This window comes from Malaclemys terrapin, chromosome 6 (assembly GCF_027887155.1).
Source record: "Malaclemys terrapin pileata isolate rMalTer1 chromosome 6, rMalTer1.hap1, whole genome shotgun sequence".
NCBI classification, from domain to species: Eukaryota; Metazoa; Chordata; order Testudines; family Emydidae; genus Malaclemys; species Malaclemys terrapin.
The window spans coordinates 74,771,799-74,799,484 of record NC_071510.1 but is presented as its reverse complement, the minus strand read 5'-3'; the positions used below and the strand labels follow the sequence as shown (position 1 = coordinate 74,799,484).

The 27,686-nt window shown below is 36.6% G+C and overlaps 1 protein-coding gene across 3 annotated transcripts in view; it reads right to left on the bottom strand.

The window, feature by feature from the left end:
* Positions 1 to 27,686, bottom strand: part of MCTP1 (multiple C2 and transmembrane domain containing 1) — a 488,682-nt gene that overhangs the window by 49,941 nt on the left and 411,055 nt on the right. For all 3 annotated transcript variants that reach the window (XM_054032853.1, XM_054032854.1, XM_054032852.1), the window contains 2 exons: positions 26,522 to 26,641; positions 12,081 to 12,134 (listed from right to left, as the gene is read on the bottom strand). In XM_054032853.1, coding sequence (XP_053888828.1) covers positions 12,081 to 12,134; positions 26,522 to 26,641 — 174 coding nt within the window. The remainder of the gene's footprint in view (positions 1 to 12,080; positions 12,135 to 26,521; positions 26,642 to 27,686) is intronic.

The window sequence follows — 27,686 nt, the reverse complement described above, 5'->3', positions numbered from 1 at the left end:
GGTGGGTGTCTCCCAAAATACACACCCAGTTGTAATTGTTACATAGTCAATATTCCTAACTTTAGATACAGAAATGATACATGCATACAAATCAGTCAGTAAATCATAACCTTTCGATGATACCTTACAAGACCCACCTTGCATAAAATATATCTCAGTTATGCCATATCTATATCATAAGCATATTTCTATAAAGAATATGAGGTGTAATGTCACAGGTGCTCAGACCCAGCTATTTTAAAATAATTTTATGCCTCTCCTCATGTATTACTGGACCTAATTTCTCCTTAGCACTTCCCTTTTCACTGTTATACTTGTTAGAGTCCTGCTTATTCCCCTTAATCCCTTTGGCTAACAAATGCATTCTACTTCTTTGCTGCCCTGATCTTTGCCCGAAAATCCTTAACTGACTGAGTAATCTTATTTGGTCAAATCCTTTTCCATTTCAGGTTTGTTTTAACCTCAGTTATTTGTGCTGTCTCTTATGAAGTTACACTGACTGACACTTATTTCTCACATTCTTTGTTTTCCAGAGGAATTGTAGACTGCTGTACCTCACTTTGATTTCCAGAAATCTAATATCCTTCATCTGCCATATTTTGTAAATTTCTTAATTTGCTGGACTCAGATAGCTAATTCCTGTTTTTTTCATTTTTCTCTCATTCTGAATCAGTTCTAACAATAAGTAGATCTGGGATGGCTTATTTTCTGATAGAAGTCTCCACAACCTGGTTCATTATCTTCTGCATATTTTAATAATCTTCCGTTTACATTTTCTGCTGTAGTTGTTGTCCAACTGATATCTGGACAGTTGAAATTCCCTATTAGTACACCATCTTTCAGATTATAGAATTTTGAGAGCTGGTCTGGGAATTGTTCATTCTCCCTCTATACCTCTCCAGGTGAACTATAGTAAATAACAACTAGTGTCATTTTCTCCTTTGTTTTCTTACTTTCCTAAATAATTTCTTCACTATACTACTTTTCAAATTGTCATTTCCAAGAGCTATTAATAATTTTGGCATATGACACCACTCTTTGTCTTTTTATTTATTAGAGACTGGAATTATGCCTACCCACTATATGGGGTAGAAAGGGTGAAGAATGAGAGGGGAATGGCCTCTTTTGCTCTCAATCTTGTGCATCCACATACTGGCTTGGCACAACTTGGCCCTATTCTTCTTGTATTCATGTACAGGCTTTTGAATGGAATTATGAGAACAAAACATATTAGTACTGTATGTTATATAGTAATATTTAATGTTAAAATGAGAACAAAGGAAAAAAGTCCAAAGGGGGGAACCTTCATAATACATACACACACACATACACATATACACACACACATATATATATATATATATATACACACACATATACATATACACATACACGTATACACATATATACATACACACACACACACACACACCACCTGTTTCTGTATGAGTAATGTTTCATATAGGTTTAAGAGGACAGTATTAAAATTTCACTGATATTCATCAAAATTCAAAGGAAGCATTATCTACTATTCTAGTCAAAGTATCTGAAGAGTAAGCATCACATCCTGCATTCTTTATGGGAGCAAAAATCTTATTGAATTCAATAGGAGTTTTGCTAGAAGGAGGACTGCAGGATTTGGCCCTCTGTGCCTGGTGGGGCAGAGGGAGAGAGAGAGATAGAACAAGAAATGAAGCTTATTTCAGTCTTCCGAATTAGTAAACATGTATTGGATGGAAAAAAAAAATCAGAATTCAGTGCAGAAAACTCCAGTATTCAAAAATTACTTTTTCATGCTTAAGAAGAGTTACAATGATCTGATATGGTTACACAGAACATACATCATACTTTGTTCCAAAGTCTAAGGAAAGTCTTGGACAATCAGGTTAATCTGATTACCATTTTTACTGTCCCCTGAATTTTAATCATGGCATGATTTTAGTAACCAAAATTTCATAAATCACTAATGTTAGAGATTAAGGGCTAGATCCTTGGCTACAGCCAAGATTCACTCAAGACAGCCGAAGCTGGCCAGATAGAAGGAGGTCTGGCCGTAGTTTAAGTTAATGACTGTGGTCAAGAAGAAATTGACTGGACAGTTCTAAGGGCTGTCCTTAAGCTCACAGGATGGTAGGACAACTGCTCCAACATGCCATCCTGGTCTTTTGGAGCCAAAGAGCTTGGGGTTTCTGCTGGTCTCAGTTAAGGAGGCGAGACACAGAATCCTGCAAGATGTCTTCTGAAAAATGAACTTACAAATAATTAATTTATCCATTTTGGTTCTGAAGATATAAAATTTTAAGAATTATTATTAGTAGTATTTGCCTGAGACTGTTCATGCCCATAATGGTCTATTGAGTAAATTCCTAGTTAGGCCCTTTCAAAAAGCACTTTAAACCTGCTTGAAAATTATAGTTTTTACTGAGGCATTGCAGTACCTCTCCTTAGCTCACAGATTATTGATCAGCAAGTCTATCAGGGTCTATCATCTCAATGCAGCTGCCATTCATACGGTCTGAGTCTACGTTCTAAAAATCCTTATGAAATGTCATTGGGGAAAAAAGCCTCACTTCAGAACAGTTATAGGAAATAATTCCATATTTATGGACTAAACCTACAAAATTCAGAACAATATAACAGTTTTCAAGATAGGAGAACATACTTTGTTCTAAAACAGATATATTTCTTTTCTTCCCCTCCTCCTCCTTCTATAAATTAAAAACAGTGTAACAAATATCTTCAAAATTTTATTTAAAGGAACCTAATTCTTGGGCTAATATCCTATGTGCTACATTTCAATTCAGGGCAAATTTTCATAGCTGAGTTATTAGATTTAAGAAAACCCTTGTTTTTACTATAAGTGATCACACAATACAGCTATTACTATGCAAACCACGCCACTATCAAAATGCATGGGTGTATGTTAAACTTGGAGAAATAGCTGACTGAGCTATTTCCTATATGCTGTATGTTGATCTAAAGTATACAAATGTGATTTGTTTACTGAGAAGGGACAGCACAACAGTGCTGGAACTCCACAGAATCAACTCCACGACATTTTTATGTCATTATATATGTTAGACTATCCCCAAAAATTAAATAATACAGCCACAAGCCAGAGAAGGAAGTGTCCCCTGGGACTGCCATCTCTTTTCTCATACGGTTACCATTATTTAAAGTTTTAATCAAGAAATATTTCAAGGTCAACAAAGAACATGCCTGCACTTAATTTCGAGTGACAGCTAATATGGTGCACTAAAGGCGTAACAGAATACATGTGGTAGTCACATATAGCAAAGTTAAAAGGATTACAACATTCATAAGAAATCCTACGTCTAAAATACTTAAAAAGCATATTTGCTGAATAGCTCATGTTAAATTATTTTAATTGGCTGCAAGGCGGCTTCAATATTACTGATGCAGTTTTGACTTTTTCAGATTATTAGAGAAAAATAAAAGTGAATCATTTTTAGATATAGTAACATCAGCTTCCAAATAGACTTTTTCTCATAACTTCATGTTACTTAGAGGCCATTACATATCTGTTAGAATTACTTTTATATAAACGGATTATATAAATTTTGTTTTTTTCAAACACATTAGTCTTTTGAACAACAATAGTTCACTAATGTAAAATATTCCTCCCCTCATCCCAGACTTTATTACCTAACGACTTGAACAAACTAAAAAAGAAAAGGGGGAAAATAAATATTTAAGCTTTGTTTCTTTAACAGCCATTTTACTGATGTTGTTTTTGAAAAGTATGAAAATAATCCAGTTACATTCTTTAGCTTGATTACTTACAAATAACTTATCTGTAAGTCAAGTAAATCTGTCAGTTGTGTAAGTTTATTTTTCCGTGTGCTATCTAGAGATAAGCAGGTCTGTAATATTAGATTTCCACTGACACGATTGTGCATGAATTCTGATCTGATTTGGTATTACATGGTGCAAAAGGTGACACATTTTCTCTAATATAGCCCATTCGAAAAGGAAAGAAATTGCCAATGTATGAAATCTGAGGCGTCTGATTCAAAGACTGGGGGACTTTGAGGTCAACTCAATGGAAAAGTAACTTGTTCGACTACCCCAGGCACTAAACGCTGTGACAAGCAAACCTAATACCCATGGTAGTTACTCAGTTAAACAATCAATAAAAACATTACATTATCAGACTGCCGCAGCTGTATGTTAGTCTATCATATTACCTTGTCTGTTCCCAAAATGCTCAAACATGCATTTACTGTTCATTCAGATAACAGATACCACCCCAATGCCTGGGTTGCACCTAATATTTTAAAAAAGAGTGCTGTAAGGAAATTAGTGAGCATTTATATGTTTTTCCATATACTGTAACATGATGAATTCTAATTTTAAAGTTATATAAATGTACGTGTATATATAGGTAGATCAGGGGAATGGATATCTATTGTGCACAACTATGGAACCATTATTCTTTAAAGAATTTAGCCTTCAGTTTCATTCAGTGGTGGATTAATGATTTTGCCGCCCTTAGACTTTGAAATAATTGCCGCCCCTGGCCCCATATGAACTTGTTTTCGTTCTTTTACAAATCCGTTTGAACTAAAATGAATCTAAATATCATTAAAATAATTGAACATTTACAAGTTTTATTATAAATAAAATTACAAGTACAGCGGACCCTCGCTTGAATGTGCGTCTGTATACCGCAATTTCGCTTATAGCGCGGGACCGCACTTGGATCCAAAACTGAGAACTGCTTAATTTCTTCCTTCTGGTCATATTATTAATGTTTAGGATTCTCGCGAGTATGTTTACTAAATGGCGTCACGCCATCATTGGGGGTTTCAATTGTGTGCTATGATTGGTAGAATCGCAGTGTCACTGATGCCGTGATTACAAAAATGCCGCTATTATAAATTTGCCACCCCTGCAAATTTGCCAGCCTAGGTGATAATACACCACTGATTTCATTGGTTTGGACTGTGAATACTGGGAACTAGGATGTTAAAAATGTTTTGTGTGTATCAGATGTTAAATGGCACCAAAATGACAAACAGAAAATCCATAAAAAATTAGCAATTAAGAGCCATATCACCTCCTTTGCCACTGGAGACTGGGCTCCATGGAGTAGGAGAGAGATGGACCTAGGATTTGGCTCCTCTTGGCAGCACTGTACCCCCTCCAACTCTGCGCTTTAACATGTTTCTCCCCTCCCTTATGTGGAACAAATAGACCTGGGGGTGAAACTGGTTATGTGGGGCAGAGGCTGTTGAAACCTGAAAGCCTGGAAATTCTAAATCTAAAGAAGGCACAAGGTCTCCAGACATCACAGGTGATGTGTCAGGTTTAGAAGCTGTAACTTCTGCTGGGGTGGCTGGAGCAAACCACCCCTCCTCCTTTATGAAGAAAACTATAAATGCAGTCTCATGCAGTTTCCTAGGCACTGCACTCTGTAGTGGATTATAGGGCTCTTACAGTTACATATATATCCATACAATGAAAAGGAAGTAGTCTAGAGCTGATTACATGTACTATTTATTTAGGAACTCCATTCATGACAAATTTGGCTCTCTGCTTGCTAATCCGTGGAAGCTCAGCAGCTCCTGAGGCTGCTCTCTATTGCGGGGAGTTCTGTCCTCATGGAGACAACTATACAATGCTAAATTTGTCTTTTCAAACCACATTAGTCTCTAGGTGATTTTTCACTTATGTTCTTTTGTTTTATTTTGTCAGGATTGTATCTTGTTTAGCTGATCTCTCCAACTACTTCTTTGCATGTAAAACAGCTAGTAACAACGGTCTTTGGGGGCCCCCAAAGACCTGGTACACTCCCCACCCCATCATAGTCCCCCAAAGTTGTGCCTCAGTTTTACAATGTCTCTGATTTGTCATAGAATTAGATAAAAGGTTATTGTATGCTCTGGGCCTGTATTTGAAAATCACTTTTTCCATCCAAGTTGGATATATCAGGCTGAATCCACCACTGTGCCAAATAAGCTCTGGGAAAGGCTAAGGCGGGGAACCATAAAAGAGTTTAAGTAGAGATTTAGATGTCTGTCTAACTTTATGTCAAAATGTTCAAACTTTGGTGTTTATGTGACTTACCTGAAGCTACCCAGGAGGTATGCGGCAGGGGCTGGAATAGAACCCAGATCTCCAGACTCTCATTCCTGTGCTTCAACCTAAACACAGTCTCAAAAGTTTCTCTGAGAGTCAGAAATGGCTCTTCCCATTGGTTTCTAAAATGCCACAATGAATGAATGCCCTCTTTGTAATTTAGGAGTCAAACAATTATTAGACCTACGTTCACATTAAGGTCCCAAGGATGAGGCAAATAAATATTTCCCTTCTTTTGAGTCACAAAAGGCACATCGCTTATACCCCTTTCCATGAGTTGTTAGTACAAAAATAAATCCTTCCCTAGACAAAAAGAAATTTCAATCTGCTTAGTTATCATAGGAAATAATATTAAAAATTAAAAAATTTGCAGGGGTAAAATTATTTCACGTTTTGTAACAGCATAATTTAGAGATGGTCTTCATTTGATGTAATAGCTTATTGAATTATACTTAGATTACTTAATAAATGAAGAATATTACCCATATTATATTAGTCACAGGTGAAAAAACTACATATATGAATGAGTGTAATCCATTCAATAGTTTATGGACCCAAAGTCCCCCAGAGACTATCACACATGCACATGATATCCCTGAGGGTTGAACTTTCCATCTGGATCTGAGTTATCCGTATGTAGTCAGCAGGCCACCTGATGTAACTCCAGAGTCACCCCCAATTACTTCAATGGAGTTACTCCAGAATTATACTGGTATAACTGAGATCAGAATCTGGCTCCCTAGTAACTAACCATCTGAGGTGGCTTTTCTCAGTTGTTGTTCCCACAAAGAATATATTGTGTTTATGAAATATGTCCAGGATACACTAATACCAGAGGGGGCACCAATACCAGACAGAAGCATGGGTGAAATTTGTTTTTTTGGGAGGTGCTCATGCAAAGCTCCACATGTCTTGTGGTAGTTCTGGGGACTGGGGAGAGCAAGGACACATGGAGTGGGGTGCCAGGGAGGCAACTCCAGGATTGTGGTTCAGTGTGGATGCAGTGGCCACAAAACCCCTGCACAGGGGCCAGGGAAGGACATCAGTTGCTATTCCAGCCTATAGGCTGAAGCAGCAGAGGCAAAGGGACCCTGGCTTTGCCATATCTGGACCCTTTGTTAGAGGTAGTGGCTTTCATCATACCTTCCCCTATGTAGGAAAACTATATAAAGCCCATTTACTTGCCCAATTTATGGTGATTTTTTGAATATCACCCTAAATGAATAATTGGCATACAGTGATAAAAAGTTTCACTTTTATTCTAGCCACATATTTGTTTCAGATTATTCAATCACATATATTAAATAAGTGTATGTGTCCTAACTAACTTTTCAGAGGACAGCAATATCAGCTACAATTTTGGTTAGAGGCTCAAACACTCAATATGCTCAAACACATATATTGTTACTTGTTTAGGTGGATACATGTACAGAATCTAAGATCAGAATCCAACCATAAGTGTGTCTGAAGATTTTTCCATTCAATTTTTAAAAAATCCCCTTTCCATCTCCTCCCCTATTTTTTTTACCTGTTTTCCTACAAAGCATTTATTTTTGATAGAAAATAACTGCCATTTTGACAGATGAGAATCTTTTTTTTTTTAAAAAAAGAAGAACAGGAGTACTTGTGGCACCTTAGAGACTAACAAATTTATTAGAGCATAAGCTTTCGTGGACTACAGCCCACTTCTTCGGATGCATCCGAAGAAGTGGGCTGTAGTCCACGAAAGCTTATGCTCTAATAAATTTGTTAGTCTCTAAGGTGCCACAAGTACTCCTGTTCTTCTTTTTGCGGATACAGACTAACACGGCTGTTACTCTGAAACTTTTTTTTTTTATATCATATCATAGTTATCTCCCTTCCCCACCCCCCATGCTTCTGAGGCAGGTTACAAATATGTTTGGGCTTGAAAACAAAGTTGGTATGTCCAGGCAGCTATGATTAAAAGCTTAAAAATATATTTTAAACCAACTATGCTTCATTATAATAGTATCAAGTTATCTCCATACATGATACCATTGACTTAGAACTACAGAGATTTTTCCAAACAAAGTACAAATGGTTAGAGAAAGAAGCTGAAGGTGCAAATGACCTGAATATTTTAATACAGCTTTTTAACTAATACAATTAAAATCCAGAGTTCACATATTTTTTTCTCTTACAAATCTGAACTATTACTACTATTTGGGGGTGTGATTCTGCACAGTGCTGCATGCCTCCCGCAAAATGCTGAGCTAGATGCTCATCACCTCACCCATCAGTCTCTGTGACTGCCTGGACCTTGTTAAAAGCATAAGAAGCTATATGGAAAGCATGCCTAAAAACTTCTTAAGCCACAGAAAGAAATCTTAACTTCATTACTTAGATGACTAAGTTATGCACATAAACCACTATATTATTATTACATAACACTGTAAAAAGCCATTTTATGGTTTGTTGATAACTTGACTTCAAGTAATTTAACTAACCCTTGTTTGCAAAGATACTGTAATTAACCACAGAGTCAGAGTTTGGAACAGGGTAAAAAAAATAAGATCAAACTTTAAATTTGTGGTTGGCACAGGTTTATTGAAAAGTACAGAATATATGGAATGCAGAATGCAGTGTTATCTTTTTGAAACATGAGTATTAAATTTATGACAAATGTCTGAACCAAACAGTAAACTGCAACAGCATTTCATTCTTAAAAGCACATTAGTAAGTAATACTATTAAGAAAGTGGTGACCCACTGTTGAACAGTAGATTGTAACTGATATAACATTAAGTATATTTGCCATTTTTAAGTATTAATCATATTTCAATTGAAAACAAATGTTAATGTCCTCTAGTTAAAAGAGTGTTAGGCATCACACGACCTTAAATCTTTAATCTTGCCTGTCCCATTATTTGTACTGCAAGGTGAAATAAAAATGTAAAATGGTAAATCTGGAACAAAACCAAAATAAGGTTTGAGGAAACAAGCAACAACCTAATTACAACTGTACCTTGCTAACCTTAATTAAACTCCACACAGGTACTAAAGGTCATTATTAATAAAAAGATTTTACAAACTATTATTTTAGCTAATTATAAACATTTGGATAGTTATCAGTCTCAATTTATCACTTCTGTGATTCTGCAATTTATATAGGGATGTCAAAAACAGCCCTCCACCACACATCCAATAACCTATTTTAGTGTGTGCCCACACGGACCTCATCAAGTAGCCAATGAGTTGCCCTTTCATTGTGAGTAAGTGACTAATATCTATGCTGGCTCTAAAGAAAGGCACTTTTCATAATCACACAACAATCTGCTAAATGAAAACATATGGATAGGCTTAGGCAAAGCCTGCCAGGGGTCTTTATTGAATGGAAAACAGGTGCTTTATTATTGTGCCATGTAATACCCCATTTACCCCCAAGTCCAAAGGTTACAGGACTAATAGCTGCCTTGTGGTAATCAGGGAAAGCAAAGACACTGGCCATGGTTAAACATCTGGGACATATTTTACATACTTGCAACATATGCTTCAGGTTCAATTAAAGTGAGGCTTTGGCACATTTATTAATCTTTTTACTTTTATCCTATAAGAGGACCCATTGACCTGACTTTACTATTATACCGTATGAGAAAACAGAAGTAATGACAGCTGGAGGTCAGTACCTGCCAGTACTGCAAAATGTGCATTTGTTTTCTCACCAAATTTCATTATGCACAAAACTTTAAGATTAGGAATCTATGAATTTTAAAAAGGAGTATAACACTGTGCTCCTTCAATTCAGACACACCAATATTAAAAATCTTCATCATCAGTAAACAGTACATGATACAACTTAAAGGAGGAAACTGGCAAAAAAAAGCTTTTTGTTATCTGATTTATAGTTTAGTGTCTGAAATAAAATGTCCATTCTAAGAATAATTGTGTACACTGTACAGTACAAGCATTTTTTTAAAATAAAAAATGTGTCATTTTCTTTTCATGATAGCATACTGAATTACAAGAGCTCAAATAAAACTTACATATTAATGAAACTAATGAAATTAAAGACTTTGAATTTATAAAAATCAACCTACATACCTTTCATATAAGAAACTCACTGCTCTTAGGCATTAAATAAAGACTACCACTGAATTCACACAGTAATTTAAGCACTCACCTTCAGTCAATGCTGGTAACTATATCTGTAAGTGTGTTAGAACCCTGGTGTCAGTTTCAGACAGCTAAATACTAGATTACAATTGATACAGCTCCAGAGATTTGATGTTATTTCTAACCTGGTATGTTCTGTTTGGCATCTACTTTAGTTAGCCTGTAAAGGGCTTTTTTAAAAAGGGTTATCGTTTGTTTAATAACTCAACCTCCCCCTCCCCCAACTAAATGGTAAATAGACTGACGAACTACAATTATTAAATTACTGTACTTTGCAAACCGATCAGAGTTACTAACATTTCCAGGAATATGTATACTGTACTACTGGGATGAAGCTCTTATAGTTGCTTTAATAATAAAGCAGCAACAAGCAGAGGAAAATGGCCATAAATGGATGGCAGATCAGTGTTTATCAGAAGAGAAATGATGATTCAGAGCTTGCATGTTGAGTTAAAATACAAGCTCTCTACACCTACATGATTGACCTTTGCAATAAATCATGTTTTATTGCCAGAAGTGTATGCTCATATCATTTAGTGCTAAAAACTAGCACATATGTGTTTTGTAAAAAGGAGAATGTTATTACAATGCTTGATTATTCCAAAATGATGTAGCTAACGATTTAAACGATGTACAGAAGAATTTCACATATCATCTTTCTGTCAATTCTAAAATGTTTGAACTAGCAATAGAATGAGGGAAATACTCTTTTTTTTATCCGCTCTCAAATCTTGTGTTAGCTAACAGAAAAATAATCATTCAGGGGATTAACTAATCACAGTGAATTTTCTGACATTTCAAATACTTGCTGCCAGCATACGAATTCTTACAGTGGTATATAACTGTACATCTCTACTAGAAACAAAGGTCAAGGGCATAAATTAAGATACACTGTTTTTCTCCTCTCTTAAAAAAAAGAATTCATTGCTCTATTATAACAGAACTAGGGAGAACATTTGTGAAGGTCAAAATTGTCCGTATTTAATTCAAAGCTGTTTTAAAATAATCTGTATTTTTTCTCTTTCATGTCTCATTTTTTGGTATGCAAATCCCACAGACAACAACAAAGCTGTTTTCACTGCACTTGTCTCTCCATCACTCCATTGCTTCAGTGGTGCGAGGTCATTCTAATTTCCTCCCTCTGGTTTTTCCCTCTCCCCAGGGGACAACCAATCCAAGCAGTCCCATAGCTTGGCTCAATAAGATGTGGAAACGAGCTGTTATTTACTGTGGTTGCAATCCTCAACTCAACCAGCAGCCCAGGAATTGAACCATGTATTCTCAAAAGCTGAAAGATCCGCAACAGTCTCCTAGCTTGCTGGGCCACAATGCCAGCTCCAAATCAAGTAGACGTCTATGAGAATTGTGATTATTTAAATATCATACAGAGTGCAGAACATACCAGCCATTCTTCTACCAAGTAATTCACTGAAAATTACAGATGGCAATATCCCATTTTCAACCAGTGTGGAGTTACTATTTTTACACCATTTTCCCCCCTAAAGTACAGCCCTATTTATAAGACCCAAGACAGGACAAATGTTTGTCCTTCAGAAACAGTTGTCACTGCAGTTATCTTCACAAGAGCTATCAAGTTCCAGACAAGCTGAATTATTTTTGTTCCTGGCAGAAAAATATTTGACCCAGCTCTGGACAAAAAAAGAAGAGGATTTATAGTCCTCTATCCCTTCCTACAACATACAGTAGCATTGTTAGGATGATAAACAGCTTTGTCCAATTTTCTGGACTAAAACACTTCAACTCCTTTTTTAACTGTCTGTAAAAACAGTGTCATGTCTAAATTCTCCCATCCCCAGGTACCCAAGTGCTAGGAAAGATAATTACCTTGTCATCTCTGTCATCCTCTTCTTCCTCGTCCTCTAGCATGTCCTCCACTACCTATAGACAGAAACAGTAGTAGTTGTCATAATTTAAAAAGGAAGAGTTTTGTTCTGTCAATAGTAAACCTTTTGTAGATGAAAACTTTATTAACATTTGAAATAAATGCACAGAAGGAAAATGTATGACTAGAAAATCATTTGATCTAGAGATTCAAATTTAAGAAGTGTTATAACTTTAATTGACCTACATTAGGGAATAAGACACTGAAAACCTCTACCTGTATAAAATGCTATCTTGACAATTTAAGTATTTAAAAGGTAATTCAAAATTCACTCTAGGATATTTTTAACTAAGGAATCCTTTTTACCAGCTCTAGTGGTGGCTATGAAATACAGTTCAAGTGCTTACTTTGGATTTACAGCTAACCTGAGAAACATACAACCTTTCAAACTTAATTTACATTGCTCATCAGGAGGGTTAAGAAGCGTTCAATCCCAAGAATAAATTCATGCTAACTTGCTTCTTTATGGCAATGGCCCACCGCAGTGACCCAGGGTGCATGCTGTACTATCATCAGCATAGCATTTCCTAATAGTGATTTTGAACTATTAGTATATCTAATATACTGCACATGCATCTCTCTCTCGTTATGTGTAACTGTACTACATGTGTGCCCGTATCTGTCCATTTAAATAGATGGTGGACAGGTAGATTGATATGTGAGTGAAAGAGAGGATTCCTACCACTTAAGGTTTTATGTGTTCAAGGCACTGTACCTCACATTAATAATTAATCTTCATTGTATGGTTGTGAGATAAATAAATATTATACTCATTTTACACACCGAGAGAGTGTGACTTTCCCTAGGCACTTGGAGAGTTAATGGCAGAACCAGACTTAGACCTCAGAAATTCCTGCCTAATAACCCCATGATCAAACAGCCAAACTATGGGCCAAATTCTCTGCTGGTGTAAATGGAAGTAGAGTTGTACCTCTTTATACCAAAAGATAATCTCTATATCTGTACATACACAAAAGTCAAGACAGAGCTGTAGATACAAAAGGTGAAAATTCTGGTCTATTTTACATTGAGTTATAAACTAAAATCATAGCATACATCATTACAGAGGAAGAAGTTAAACCATAATTCTATATTATAAAGTATAATGATAAAAGAGGATGTCACATTAGAAACTTAAGGAACATATTCTTTGCTCTGCAGGAGGACACAGATATTCCCATCAGCCCTAAAGAAAACTACATATGTTCGCTCACCAGAGTTTCAGTTGCTACAGTATATTGAAGCAAGATTCCAATTTTGACCTGCAGTGCTGCAGAGGTACAAAGCAGCCTCTAACACAGACTAAAAGCTAGCCCTTAATTTGCATGTTAAGTATATAAAGCATATTAAAAGCAGGAAGTGATGTAAACTGTTGTCCAAGAAAATGAAATTTACAAGAGGATACTATATTTTCAGTCAATAAATTACCACTAAAATAATAATGTAGAGACAAATAAATAAGTTCCTGCCCTAAGAATTTAATAATGTAAAGACCAGATGGTGACCATATCCTGCGTGGGTACAGACTGTGAAAAGAAGGCACAAGAAGCCTTCTACCCTTTCAGTTCCCCATGCAGCGGCAAGACAAAACTGCAATCTCACACATCTGCAAACACCTCTTGCAGTGAGTAGGCTGGCCATGAAAGGGAACTCACTCTGCACCTTCTCAGGGGGTGTAGCAGTGAGTGAGCTTCCCCTTTATATCAAGAATCTCTGATAGCGAGCATGCCTAAAAGAGGCATAGTGCCTATTGGAGATTCCAACTGCAACCAGACATAGCCACCCCACCCCCACTCAATGCCTTAAAGCACAAGAACGCTCTAAATTTGTCACATGTGCCATTTAAAATAATATGTTTAGACTATTTCTTTTTGAATCTTAGTCCAAAGAGCCAGCAATAATTGACTGGATAAACTATTTATGGCTTAGTGTGAATAGTGATCCTGAATTAGTGCAGGGGGATGTGTTAGACAACCTAAAAAGTTCTTTCTTTTCCAGTTGTCTACAATATAAATACTAATGTATCTGCAAGATGTCCTATCCAGAGACCTAAAAGTACATTAGTTTGAGTTCTGAGACATGCTATATTAAGTCCTTGACCAGTACCAAAACAAACACTGCTAATCCAAGGGATAAGTGATTGATCCAGTGACTGATATCTTATGAACCACCAGGGTAGAAATGAATGTGGTATGACACTGGACGGCCGAGATCCACAGTCTCGCTGTGGTATGTAGTATTTACTTTTAGATACTGTAGATCACAAAAAAATGGACCATGGACGCATATCATTCTGGCCTGATCTGAGTGACCACTATCTTGTGAAGCTCTGGACCTAGAAACAGTGTTTTATGCCAGCCACTAGAAGCAGCAGGGAATCCAAGTTTTCAGATTATATAAAGTATTAAACTAACCCTAGTAGTTTGTGAGATATTACTAAAACAATATGTAAACTCATGCAGTGCTTTCTAGCCATAGATCTCAAATCACTTAACAAAGGAAGGTAATATCATTATCCTGATAGGGAAATTGAGGCATAAAGAGGTCAAACAACTTACCCTAGGTCATACTACAAGTAGGGTGTCGAAACACCAAGTGTGAAAAGTCGGGATGGGGGTGGGAGGTAATAAGAGCCTATATAAGAAAAAGACCCAAAAATCAGGACTGTCCCTATAAAATCGGGACATCTGGTCACCCTAACTACAAGTCCTTGGCAGAGCTGGGAACAGAATCCAGGTAGCTAGAGTATCAGGCCAGAAATGAAAGTTTGGGCACAGAGGGATTGCAGAAGCCCTATATTATATGTTTGAAAATTTCATTTAAAATGTAAAGTTGCAATACAAGATGACAAAAGTAAGAAAATTAATTTGCATTGCTGGGGAAAAACCACCGAACACCTTACCCTGGGGGGAAGAAAAACAAAAACAAAAAAGCCGCTAAGGACAAAGTGTCAGCCTCAACTCTGAATTGTAGCTATTTACTGGTTCTTACTGTAACTTTAAACATTATTTAATCTATGGAGGGATTTTTGTGATTAATTCCCTCAAAAAAAAAAATCAAATCCATCCTCTGAAACAAATGCTTATTATCTAAGTTAATTGCTTAAATGTGTTTAAAAGCATTTATAGAACCCTTGTTACCCCTTACTACTTGTAAGACCAGAAAGGTTCCTTTGGAGATAAATGTGAGAATGGCCATTAAGGATGAGGTTTATCCCACCCTGAACAAAGCCCAAACAGAGCTGTAACACAGTCTTAGTGCAGGAACTGTACAGGTGTTGGGAGTGGTCAGTACTCAGTGCTGTAACACAGTCCCTCCATGGCCTCTATTTCATTTGATGGGCCATTCCCCCAAAACCTCTCAGAAGTTTCAGCACAGAACTTGCAACCCAGTAAGGAATGGGGGTGGGAGGAAGGGGGGGGGGAGTGCACGCAACATGGCTTTCAGACACCTTTGTTCCTTCATGCTTCTGTACTGGGGTTGGACAGACCCCCACTGTAACAGACAAATTTTTCAGTGTTATCTAAGTTACAGCAGCCTCCGTAGAGTTGCTCTATGGGCTACAGTTTTGCATACTGTGGCCCTGCTCCTGCAACATCCCCTACATCAGGGCTTAAGAGAGGGTGTGCAAGAGGCAGTCTTTCTTCACTACCTGCACTAGGAGAATCCTCCTTTGGGCAGTTATGGGGATTTTAGGGCCCCTTTACACCACACTGTGGCTCTTTGACACAGCACAGAGGAGGTTGAGCTGGGGGTGAGAATTTCCTTTTTCCTTTTTCAGTCTTTGGTCTCATAAGTTTAGCTCCTGTGGCTCACAATGAGGGCACTGACCACAGTGGCCCCGAACAGGCAGGTGTGAAGAACAGTCCCTGAGGAATGATGTGTGACCATTTCAGTTGCATCCCTCTATCCTCCTACATCCCCACCATGGGGCTTGGTGTGGAGGTCTTGCCTGGGACCTCTACACCTTGATAAATTTCACCCCAAGGGCTCAGTTCTGAAAAATGGAGCTAAGCCACTCCCGTTACACCTACTTTTTTCCTTAGGGACGGCTACATGCAAAGTTCCACCAGTGTAACTAAAAATATGATATATATATTCAGTTTAATTAAACCAGGGCCCAAGATTGCATGGACTGTAAACTTCTACAAATCAGGGTTTACAATGGAAATGCTGACACCACCTTAGCTGGCTCATTGCAAATAATGACACTCTGTTTAGATCACAAACACTTTTATTCTAAATAATAAGGATAATAATATTTCACACCTGTACTGTGATTTTCATCCAAGGATCTTAAACAGCATTACAGACATTAATAAACTAAGCCTCACAATACTGCTATGACCTATAGAGTATTATTATTATTATTATTATTATAACTGAGAAGTTTGACTTGCCCAAAGTCATACAAAAAGTCTGTGACAGCCAAAAATCGAACCGAGATCTTCACTTCCCAACTCCTGTTTAGCCAGAAGATGATTCCCTCCTCCCCCCATGTTATTCCATCCTATTTTCTCATTCCGTGTTAGTCACATCATCAATTAAACTAAGCTTTAGGAGTGTCAAATTGTCTGGAAATGAAAAATGATTTAACTCAGTTATTGTATCAAAATAAAACGTAATAAAAGTACTTCCATCTCTGGGCAGCATAAATTATTCTTTATGGCATATGAAGCATTGACCCATGTTTTCACTCATCATGAAACTTTGAAAGAAGAGTTAGAAAAAAAGATGCAGAGTGAAAGCACATCACTACAATGATACAGTGTACCAGAAGGAATTCAGATACTCAAGTTTCTTAAGACTGGTTGCTACCCAAAACTGAAACAATGAAAACAGAATCCTTATAACCAAGATATAGAAAGAATCTGCAAGCTGAAGTCTTTTTTAAAAAATACACTTAAGAACAACCTATTTACACAGACATGTAAAGCAAGGATTTATAAGATCATTACAGCAAATGCAAATTCAACAGATTCCAGCTTTTGAGTTTAATGCCATACCTAGGATCAAACCAAGAGTAAGAAAAATAATTTTTTTTTTACTCTAGCTGGCTGCTTTTCAAATAAACCTTATATGTGCTACTTTGGTCTTCAGCAACACAGTACATTAATCCAGACATCTATAACAATATCATGCTTTTTCAATGAGAAAAAATATTAAAGGAAAAAATGATATTAAAGGGAAAACATATCAGTTAACAAAATATCAGTTATTTTATAAAAAGTTTTAAGAAAAAAATCTTAGATCAGCCCTAGAATACTCACTCTAAATTATGCTTTCCGATACCTTGCTTGAAATCAAGGTAGTATTAATCAAACAAAGGAAGGGCACTGGGGAAATCAGAAAGATCTAATGCAAGCAGTTAAAAGTGACATGACCTTCTGTAATGTCACTTGTCACAGCCTTATATGCCACACACTGGTAGAAGGTCTTGAAAGAACCTGATTCTTGGTACTGTTCCTTGAATATAAGACTAATACAGATGACATTTTAAAAAACACACGTAGATGGCCTCAAATATGGAATATCAGCTACTTTATGGCCAAACAGTAAGCAGATGATATTAAAATGTCGCAAAACAAAGCCCTTCCTGTACTAAATAGTTTTGAACAGTAAATATTTTACAGAAAAAACATGCAAAATAATTTGTATATAATGATAGGAGATCACTCTTGCCCCATTCCCACTTTCTACAATGTAACAGAATTCTGTCCGCAAATGCTGCATAATTCACACACTGTTGCTGGAGCACTTGTAACAGAAGCCACTTTATACAGTAAGTTATCTTAGTTACATTCAGAAATATATAGAAGAAGCTTCACTACCCTCTTCATGCTTTTCAAGAGAAGAAAATTGGACTAGCATGTACTCTTAGAATTTAGTGGGCAATTAATTACTTCTTTTAGTTACTTCTTTTCTAGAGTTTTAAAAACTCAAACTATTTATTAATAATTCATTAAAAGATGGGATTTGGGAGTAGTGGGACTGTTCAATGTAACATCTAATAGCAACATCAATAAAATAGTAGTACAGTCTAGTTATTTACAACCATCTTAGGTCAGAATAAGAGTGAAGAATAACTCAATTCCAAAGATCCTTAAAAATATCTACTGAAATTAAAAATTTTCACACAAAGGAAGTATATTAACCGTGTATAATGTTAACAAAATTGTTTCTTACTTTAGAACACTCCTGCAGTTTCTAGAAGAAAAGTTACTAAATAATCACAGCAAACGCACAGTAATTAAGTACATTCTGCTACCACCAACTTTTCTATAGCTATTCCAATGGAAACAACTGTGTGGTTAAAGGGGTATTTTTGATACATTTCCAAGTGAGTTGTACCACAATACTCGTACTCTAATACGCAATGTAAGAGAATTCAAAAGGAAGAACCATAGTCATCCAGATGTGTTTAATGACTGAAATTTTAATATAATTTAAAGGCAGAATCCTGTGAAGTGCTCAGCAATTCCTAAAAAGGAGGAGGTAGGTGCCCTGAACTGGTAGTTCAAGTGTTCAGCACTTCTGATTTGCTCAGCACCTCAATGGATTGGGCTTTAAAACAATAGTTTCAAATGAAAAACATGTAATATTCCAATTTATTTTGTTAAAATGTCCAAATGCCTGCAGACACTAATATTTTGATATAACCTATCACAAATCAGGAGCCTGCTCCTGCTCCCATTGAAATCAAAGAAAACAGGATTGGTCCCCAAATGAACATTTCCACCCTACTGCTGGTTAGCTGTATTCTTCAGCACAGTCTGGAGTTCATTTAGATAATTTTGTCTCCATGTAAACTAACTACAACATGTGTTGGTATGTCAGTGGATTTACAACACTTCTGTGTAAATGTAATATAAAATTATCGAATGTGTATGGATTGAGGATTCCCAAAATCGTTCAGGCTATTTCAGGCATCTTGAAAGTACCTGAGGTCAAACTGAAAACCTTCATAGTCAATAAGCTTGTTATTACTGTGTTTATGTGGTCATAGTCACAAAAGGACATCTGCTTTTCTCACAGAGTTGTTGAGGAGAAATTTTTCAAAAGACCTAGCTTAATTAAAATATACATCTATTTTACATCATATTTATAAAGACAATAAAACTCACTAACAGATTTTAATTTAACAATGTAGTATATCTGAAATGCAACTGAACTTATGGTAGCTCCTGAGTTTGATTCACACCATTAAAGATTTGACCTTGAAGTATTTCATCTACAGGAGTCATCAAGATAACTGAACTACAAGATGTAATAATAATTAGTGTGATAAGCTTGCCAGTAAGGCTGAATATATTGCAGTACAAAAGAGGAGACTAAAAAGAAAAGCATTAGTACTTTACTGCTAAAAGACTTCCTGATTTTTACAGATACAATTATTTCTTCTTACAGAATACATTTCTTTGGCTCATTCTGGGAAGTGCTCATGATGTAATTTAGTCTGATGCTTAATAGGAAATGTGTCTTTAATGTGGCTATCAGATGCCTTTTGATGCATGCCACTGATTACATACAGTCCGGTAATATCAACAAAAGAATTTTTATTTGCAGTATAAGAAGTTTCTCTGTAATATACTTTATTACACAAGAACATATAACTTTTTTGCTTGATGTCAGCTTGATATGCACCCAATATTTAGTTGCTAACGCAGTTAAGACTAAACAGTTTTCATATAAAATATGGCATCAGAAGAAGTTTTTCAATGCATTTCTTTAAATATTTGGATCTCAATGGTTTCAGGAATTCTAGCTGATATTTACACAAAGCATTGTGAACAGAATACTAGGTTTTTATCTGAAGTATATCTCCATCTAAAGGCTTCAGAATGTACTGTATATTTGTCTTGTAGACAAAATCTGATCTGTCTGGCTTTATGACATTTTTTAAACCAGTGAAGCAGAAAAAAATATTCTACATTTGTCTAAATATAAATTGTTAATTTACTACACAACGAACTTTTAAACAACAACATTTTAAAATATTTTGTCACCATGGAGTTTAAATAAAACATTGACAATAAAGTAGTTTATTATATTTCTTGTCAACAGAATTAAAATGTAATTGTTTGTCTTAAATTTAATCATTAACTTTTCAGCTAGCACTAGGGTTCTAGGAGGACAAAACACCACTCATCTACATATATACTTACACCACAACATGTACAGTTGTTGAAATAACTGAGTTTGTGAGTGGTGTCAAAAGTTAGGATACTGAAAGTTGGGGCAGCATTTTTGTCCTGTCACATATTTCGAATTGTATATCCTTATTATACATATGTCACTGTAACATTAGCCCAGGTGATTATGACAACTCTTTTTAGGTAATTATATATTTGGAGAAACACACTAATTTTGGAAAACAACTTGAAAATTACTGAGATCTAGTCTGAATTAACATCCTTAAAAATAATATCCTTAACATGCTTAAAAATAACCTCATATAATGGGTGTTTTTACTCCAACACTAAATTGTTCTTAGTTTAAAGAATAATGATCAAGACATGTTGGAACTGCTACAATATTATGTCAATCCAGTAGTTACATAAGTCTGGGCACAAATGAAAAAAAATCATTAAGAAATTCTGTACAAAAGAATGCCTATATATTTTCCATACAATAGTGTAAGGCTTCAGGGGGGAAAAGTGTTGCAAAATTTCACTTTAAAAATTACTCTGTTTTGAGGAAAAAAGGGTAAAAATCTTTCTAAAATGAACATTTCTGGGATTTCTTTCCTTTCTGTAGGCAAAAACAACTGCAAGTAAGCTAGGCTTGGAGAAGTTTTTTAAAAAGTGCTCTTGGGCTGAGACCTTGTATGCCCTGTTAGTGAGTTTCTATGGCAGAGATACAATATAAAACCCTGAAGGCAGAGAATTATAATGGAAGCTTAGACTGCCTCCTTAACTACAGTGGCATGAATAGCCAACTTTAACAATGCATTCCTTTTCATTGTAGAAGAGAAATACTGCATAACCAACCTAATTTTTTCTTTATGTAGTGTACTGTGTGATTGCTAAATTAGTGCATAATGTATTTGTAATATTTATAGTACCAACATTTAGTTAAATAACGTTTATGTAAGATTTATGTTGATTTTTTCATTTCTCATTTAATGGCAGATTATGAAGACTCTGTTTCATAAAGATAATTCTCCATTTAAATTCATCAGGCCATTAAATATTAAAATTATGTTTCTGATGCAATCTAGAACAAATTTGTCCAGCTTCAGTGATTATTTGCATTCATAAAAATTAGGCTTGATTAATAAAATGTAAATGCTTGATTAAGCTGACATTTTCATGTTTCAGTTGTGATTTATTAAAATGAGCCCCTGTACCCTGGTCTGGTTGGGTAAGATCATTTACTTTTCTTCTTTACTATATATGTAGTATATAAGGAATAAACACGTAGCTCCATAAAAAGAGGAATGGTTCTCAGCAGAATGGTTCTCATGCTGCCTGTGGTCTCTATGTTCTGAAGGAGCCCAAAGTGAGTATACAGGTTGGAATCCATCTATAAAGGCTTTTTTTAGCCAATCACTGTGCTATTGAGAGTATAAGCTGAGAACAGGTTATATTTTTGTAGAAGTCAGCAACCAAGGAGACAAGTTATAGAAGACTAATTTTGTGAAATAACCTTTGTGCACTTTCCTGCACTGATGAAAGAGTTTTGAACGTCATGTGTCTTAAGCAGAACCAATGTCAGGATTAGAGTTGCAGCCCATCTTACTGTATACAGAAGAACTAGAGCATTGCATTGTGAGATAGCAAGCTATTGTTTGGTGAATATGCTGCACAACTGTTGCTGTGCAATCTTAAACAGTATTGTACAGTGAAAGCAACTCTGTTTTTCCCTTACCTTTATGGGATTACAAAACAAAAGCTAGTTTATATATACGTATTTATATGTGAACCTGAAGATTTTTATTCTCTGGCTACCACTACCATTTATGCTTTTTTAAATAAAAGGCAGCTTTTCCAAATGAACTAATGAACTCATGTGCTAATCCCAGATCTATCAGCAACTCTCTATGATACCTGGGGCAAACAACATAACCCCAGTGTTTCTCCATCTATTAATGGAGACAATACTATTTATCATCTTCATAGGTTTGTTGTGAGAATTAAATTAGGTAATGATTGTAAAGCACAATAAAGAAGAAAAGCACTAGATATGTTGCCTGTTTGCCAAGGCAGTAAAAATATCAGTTCTTTGCTTCCCTCTCTCTTTGTTCTCCTTCAATAGGCCAAGTGGTCTGTCATTGTGTCATGCTCTGCTACTCTGTACATAGTATATGGAGGCCCAAAACAGATTAGAAGTGAAAAAGGAGATCTTTTATTGGAGTAAAGTTTCACATAGAAAATTAATCAGGCTGCATCTTGGAAAAAACTTCCTTGCACCCACCCACAACCCCCTGTAGCATGCTCACTATAGCCTTAGGGCTTCTAACTGTAAATAGCTATTCTCACATTGGCCACCTGGTGGCAATAAGCATAACAAAAATACTTACATTACATTTGACATGAACCACCTGAGCTGGTCCCATGTAGAGGCAACACTTCCTACCAGTGACTGACTGACAGGAAGTGTTACATCCAAAAATACAGATTCAGTGAAGCTGACTAGGAGGGGTGGACAGCAAGGTAGAAAGCGTACCAGAAATAGATACCACTTTGTTTCATACTGTCCCAGGATTCAACATCATTCATCCTTTAATGTTGCCACCTGGGCTCCTTTTCATTCTGCTTCCATTCCAAAATCTTTTGCAACTTAAAAATAACCTGACAAAAGTATTTCTTCTCTTTTGTCCAGTCTCTTTCTGGTTTTCTAACAGTGAGCCTTCATCTTGTGTGTGCGTTCATTTTCATAAAGATGTTCTAGGAGGAGAATTGCTAAGTTGAATAGAAATTATTTTAGTGGGGGAGATATTCAAGGGCATGCTTATTGACAGGAGAAAATGTGAGCTTGTGTGTAGTGTTTCTTTAAATAAAGCAAGAAAACAAGGAAGAGGCAGCTAGGAAGGGTTTCAGACAGAACCTTTGCAGTGAAAGAGAGAAAGAAAAGCACTAATACTATTTTACTTATTCTACTAAAGTTCCTCATTCAGTGTTAAAAGAAAGAGATTCTTTCTGTGATACTTTACAATTGTCACGGCATGATGTAAAAAGTTTACTTAGTTTGGACCACATGTATTGCTGTGAGACCCTAATACCACTAGTACTTAGACCACAGCCTTAGCAAAAGGAAACAGTCACATTTTGATGAGACCTAAAGCTAATGAACAGAAGTCTACGCCTTTCATTTTTATTAATTCAAGTGAATCAGCTGGACAAAATCCTCCTTAAAGCAGATGATCTGGAGAAATGGTGAAGCTCATGTGATTCATCTGCATCTATAACTTATTTAATATTCATTCTTCTTTATGCAGATCAAAATGGTGCAAAAATGTGTGTAGTGTTAAAGACTGCTTAACAATAGTTAAACAGGATTGTTTAAAAAGTGGAAAGATTGTTTAGAAAAATGGGAGAACGTAATGTTTCTTTAAATCTGTGAAAGCTCTACAGTGATAAGGCTAACCTTAGCTGTGGGCCACAAAGGTGGCTACCTAACGTGCTGAATTTGTGGTGGTGCAGTTGTGTGTATTCTTTTGGGAAAAAGTTCCTTGCTCCTTGGAGGCACTGCAGCAGCCACTACCCTGAGTAAACGCAGGAGTATGGCTGTCCTACTGGAGGGGTCCAAGAAATGTTGCTACTGCTGTGAGTCCTTGACTCTGAGTGGGGGCAGTTCTTCCTCCCCCAGTCTTTCTCCCTTCCTGATGCATTTTTGCTTTGGTCTTACTTGCTGTATGTTGGTGGCAGCTTCTGGGGTTAGAAGAAAATGTCAGAGTGATCATTGACATTGGGCAGGACAGTGGTAAGTGCCACCATGGAGGACAAACCTAGCCAAAGCTGGCACAGGTGTTGGTGACACAGCCAGTGGAGGCCAATGGGGCAACCAGGAGGATGTCTGTCTGCTACGGTGACCCTAGGGCAGCATGAGCTGCTGGTAGGGCATAAACATGGGGTAGTCACTGCAGAGCACCTGGACAGGGGATGAGAGTCCTGATCAGAGAATCTATGAAGCAAGTGGGCCTTTGGCCACTATGAAGCAAGTGGGCCTTTGGCCACTGAGTAACCAGTGACAGGCCCCCAGAGTGATAGTGCCCTTCAGACAGGAGCCCATATAATGGGGAAGCAGTTCCATTTTTCCAGCAGGCTACTTCGCCTGCTGCCAACTTTACTTTGGGATCCTTTGTTGTCTTCTCTGCACACCTAGTCCCACCAAGATTACTTCTCTGCTCTGGGCTCCTGCACCTGCAGAAGTGCCCAGTACTCCTGAAGTAAAATTGTCAATCTGCTACCATGCAAGACTCAAGGAAAAAGCTGAAGCCCTGTCTCCCCTATCTTTCATCACAGGAAAGGAGGAGGGATGCAAGGAGTGTCATCATCTGGAGAACAAGAACAAAGGAGTACAACAAGGGCACTTTTGTGGGGGTTAGTGGGAAAATAATTATTAAAGAAAACCTATGCAAGTCAGATGGAGTTGAGGGTAGGTGATAATGAATTAAAATTGGGGTGCATATATTTAATTTTGCCAAGGACACCAAAACATCTAGCTCCAGCCCTGTGCACTGAAGCATTGAGAGAAAAGTTCCTTCTTCAGTGTTGGAACATAGCAACTCGGTGATAATTCACCACTGCCATGTGATAGGAAAGTAATCAAACAAGGTGTTAGAGGAAGCAGAAGGTAGAGTTGGAGACAATGACAAGACAGGCAGTACTCTCAAGTGAACTAGCAACCATAAAGATGATGTGTATAGTGCATGAAATGGAAGCGAGTCAGCATCCATTTATGATTGGACATATTAGCCTGCCTACCCCCTTGGCATTTTAGTTCACAGCAGATTTGCAATATTTGTATATACTAATCTGTGGGTCTTTTGAGCAGAAACTGACCAGTATCATATGCCAAAGAATGATGTAGGAACTAGAATTTAACCTCCCAAACTCATTGTGTTTACAATTTATCAAAAGGCAGACTAAGTGGCAGGTTAACCTAGCTCACACACAAATTATCTGGGTGTGACTTGTGTTGTAACAAAATTCTTCAGATCATCTGACAAGAGAAGAAAGGATTATGTCACAACAGAATAAGCACCAATGTGCTACAAAAGGGTTGGCACCTATGAGGGCAGAGAAAATGATTCCTGTGCTGTAAAAATATTCTAAGAAGGATGACTTAAGGTTGGTTCATCTCTCATATCCAGATATCTACTCAGCAAATTATTTCATTGATCTGCAGCAGAGTACAGTCTCTTATGCTTTAGTTGGTTAGACAATTGAGATTGGCATGTAGTAGGGGTATTAAAAATCACAAAGAACTCCCCAGTTGTTCTCCTTTCAAGATTACCAATGTGTCTGATTATTTTTCATTCATATTAGACAAGTTTAAAGAATAGTTCTTTATTAATGAGTATAAATTCATGTGCTGGGAGTTGAGCATTTAAAAACACTAATTAATAATAAATATACTTTGCTCTTACAATTTACAGAACCTTTAGCTTGACAATCTCAAAGCAATTTACAAAGGTGGGGGATATGCTTAGTTTACAGATAAGTACTAAGTGACTTGACTGAGGGCACACAACAAGTCACTGCGAGAGCCAGAAATAGAACCCAGATCTTCCGATTCTCTATCCAAGAGAGCACATTGCTTCACTAATCAGTTGTTTTTTTCACTGTGTAGTAATTTAGAAGGCAGAAATATTCTTGATGATACTTTGTAAAATTTCCACATGATATGTGTTAGTGAGCTCAGCTAAGACCTTCACGTAAAGATTTGTGACCTATCTTGAAAGCCATCTGACAAGTCTGCAGTTTTTAGTGGAAGAGAGGAATTTTGGCAGAATCAGCACTTTTTAATTTCAGTAACTAAAAAAAATGTCAGACTATAGTTTTTATAAGCTTTCAACGGGGCTACACACACACACACACACACACACACACACACAGTTTTCAAAAGATTTATTTGCCCTTCCCTAACCAGTAAAATAACCAAACATACACACCAGCTTTGAGGACGGAGCATGATCTAAGGCATTTTTAAAATTAGTTTCAACAAAAGTAGAAACATTTATTGAACAGCTGGAAAAAAAGTTCCATCATAGCTAGGAAGAACTGTCCATCAAGCATCATGAACTGAAATGTTTTTGAAAGGACATTGTATTTAAGTAGAGAAATTCAGTTTCTGAAACAAACTCAATTTTAAAATCTTGTCTTAGTATAAGTTAAAAAACAAGTACAAGTATGTGCTTAAAAAAGTAAATACTTACTGTATCATGTTGCGTGTTATCTTTCCCCGATAGGATCAAGAAATAGTTCCATGCCAACAGTAACAACAAAGCAAGCGGAATCATGTAGAGCTCAAAGTTCCAAACCACAAAAAGAAAAAGCTAAAAGATAGAGGAGAGATAAATGATTAAACTCTGAATTTATTCAAAGTAAGGAGCAGTACATTAAACAAATCTAAACAAAACAACACTCTCTCTCTCTTGAACAGAGACCAGGAATGATTGGTTAATGTGGCTGAATGCGCAACTGAAACCACAAGTTTGAAAGCTACTACACCTCTGAAAATCAGTGGTGACATGACAAATTTGATATAAAGCATTAAACTAAATATATACAAAAGAAAATATAAAACATTCCAAAAATGTGAAAACATTTGAATAAACAGCAATAACGTTTAAAGGATCAGAAATACTTTAATACAGATTTTGTTTAACTTAAAAAAAAAAAATTCCCAGGGTTTATTAAGAGAGAGTCTTCTTGGGGCACAGCTTTCAGCTAAAAATACTAAAGAAAAGGTGAACAAGATGACACTTGTACACATACACCTCTACCCCGATTTAACGCGACCTGATATAACACAAATTCATATATAACACCGGGGGGGGTTGGGGGGGGGGGGCTGGGGGAGGCTGCGCACTCCGGCGGATCAAAGCAAGTTCGATATAACGCAGTTTCACCTATAACGCAGTAAGATTTTTTGGCTCCTGAGGACAGCGTTATATCAGGGTAGAGGTGTATTTGTTGAGATTTTTCTCTTCTTGTAATAGACTTCCAGCTCTCACAACTAACATTTTTAAAACTCTAGAATTAAGCGATCTAAAATTACTTGCTTGATTTTCCTCTCACATGACAAAAATGGTAGCTGAAAATACGATAGTAAACGATACTATTGCTGAACCTGCTCCCAGTCTTCAGCATCATGTATTGGTAACACTACATGCTTTTCTTCCGAATACTATATTCAAGCCTTGTACTTCCTTACATTTCTTCTGCTTTCTAAAATTAATTAAGTGCAGTGTCCCAGAACTATGGCAAACCCAAACCAAAACATAGCTACTAGAGCAGAGGTTCTCAAATGTCATTGTGCCGTGACTCCCTTCTGACAACAACAATTACTACATGACCCCAGGAGGGGAGACCAAAGCC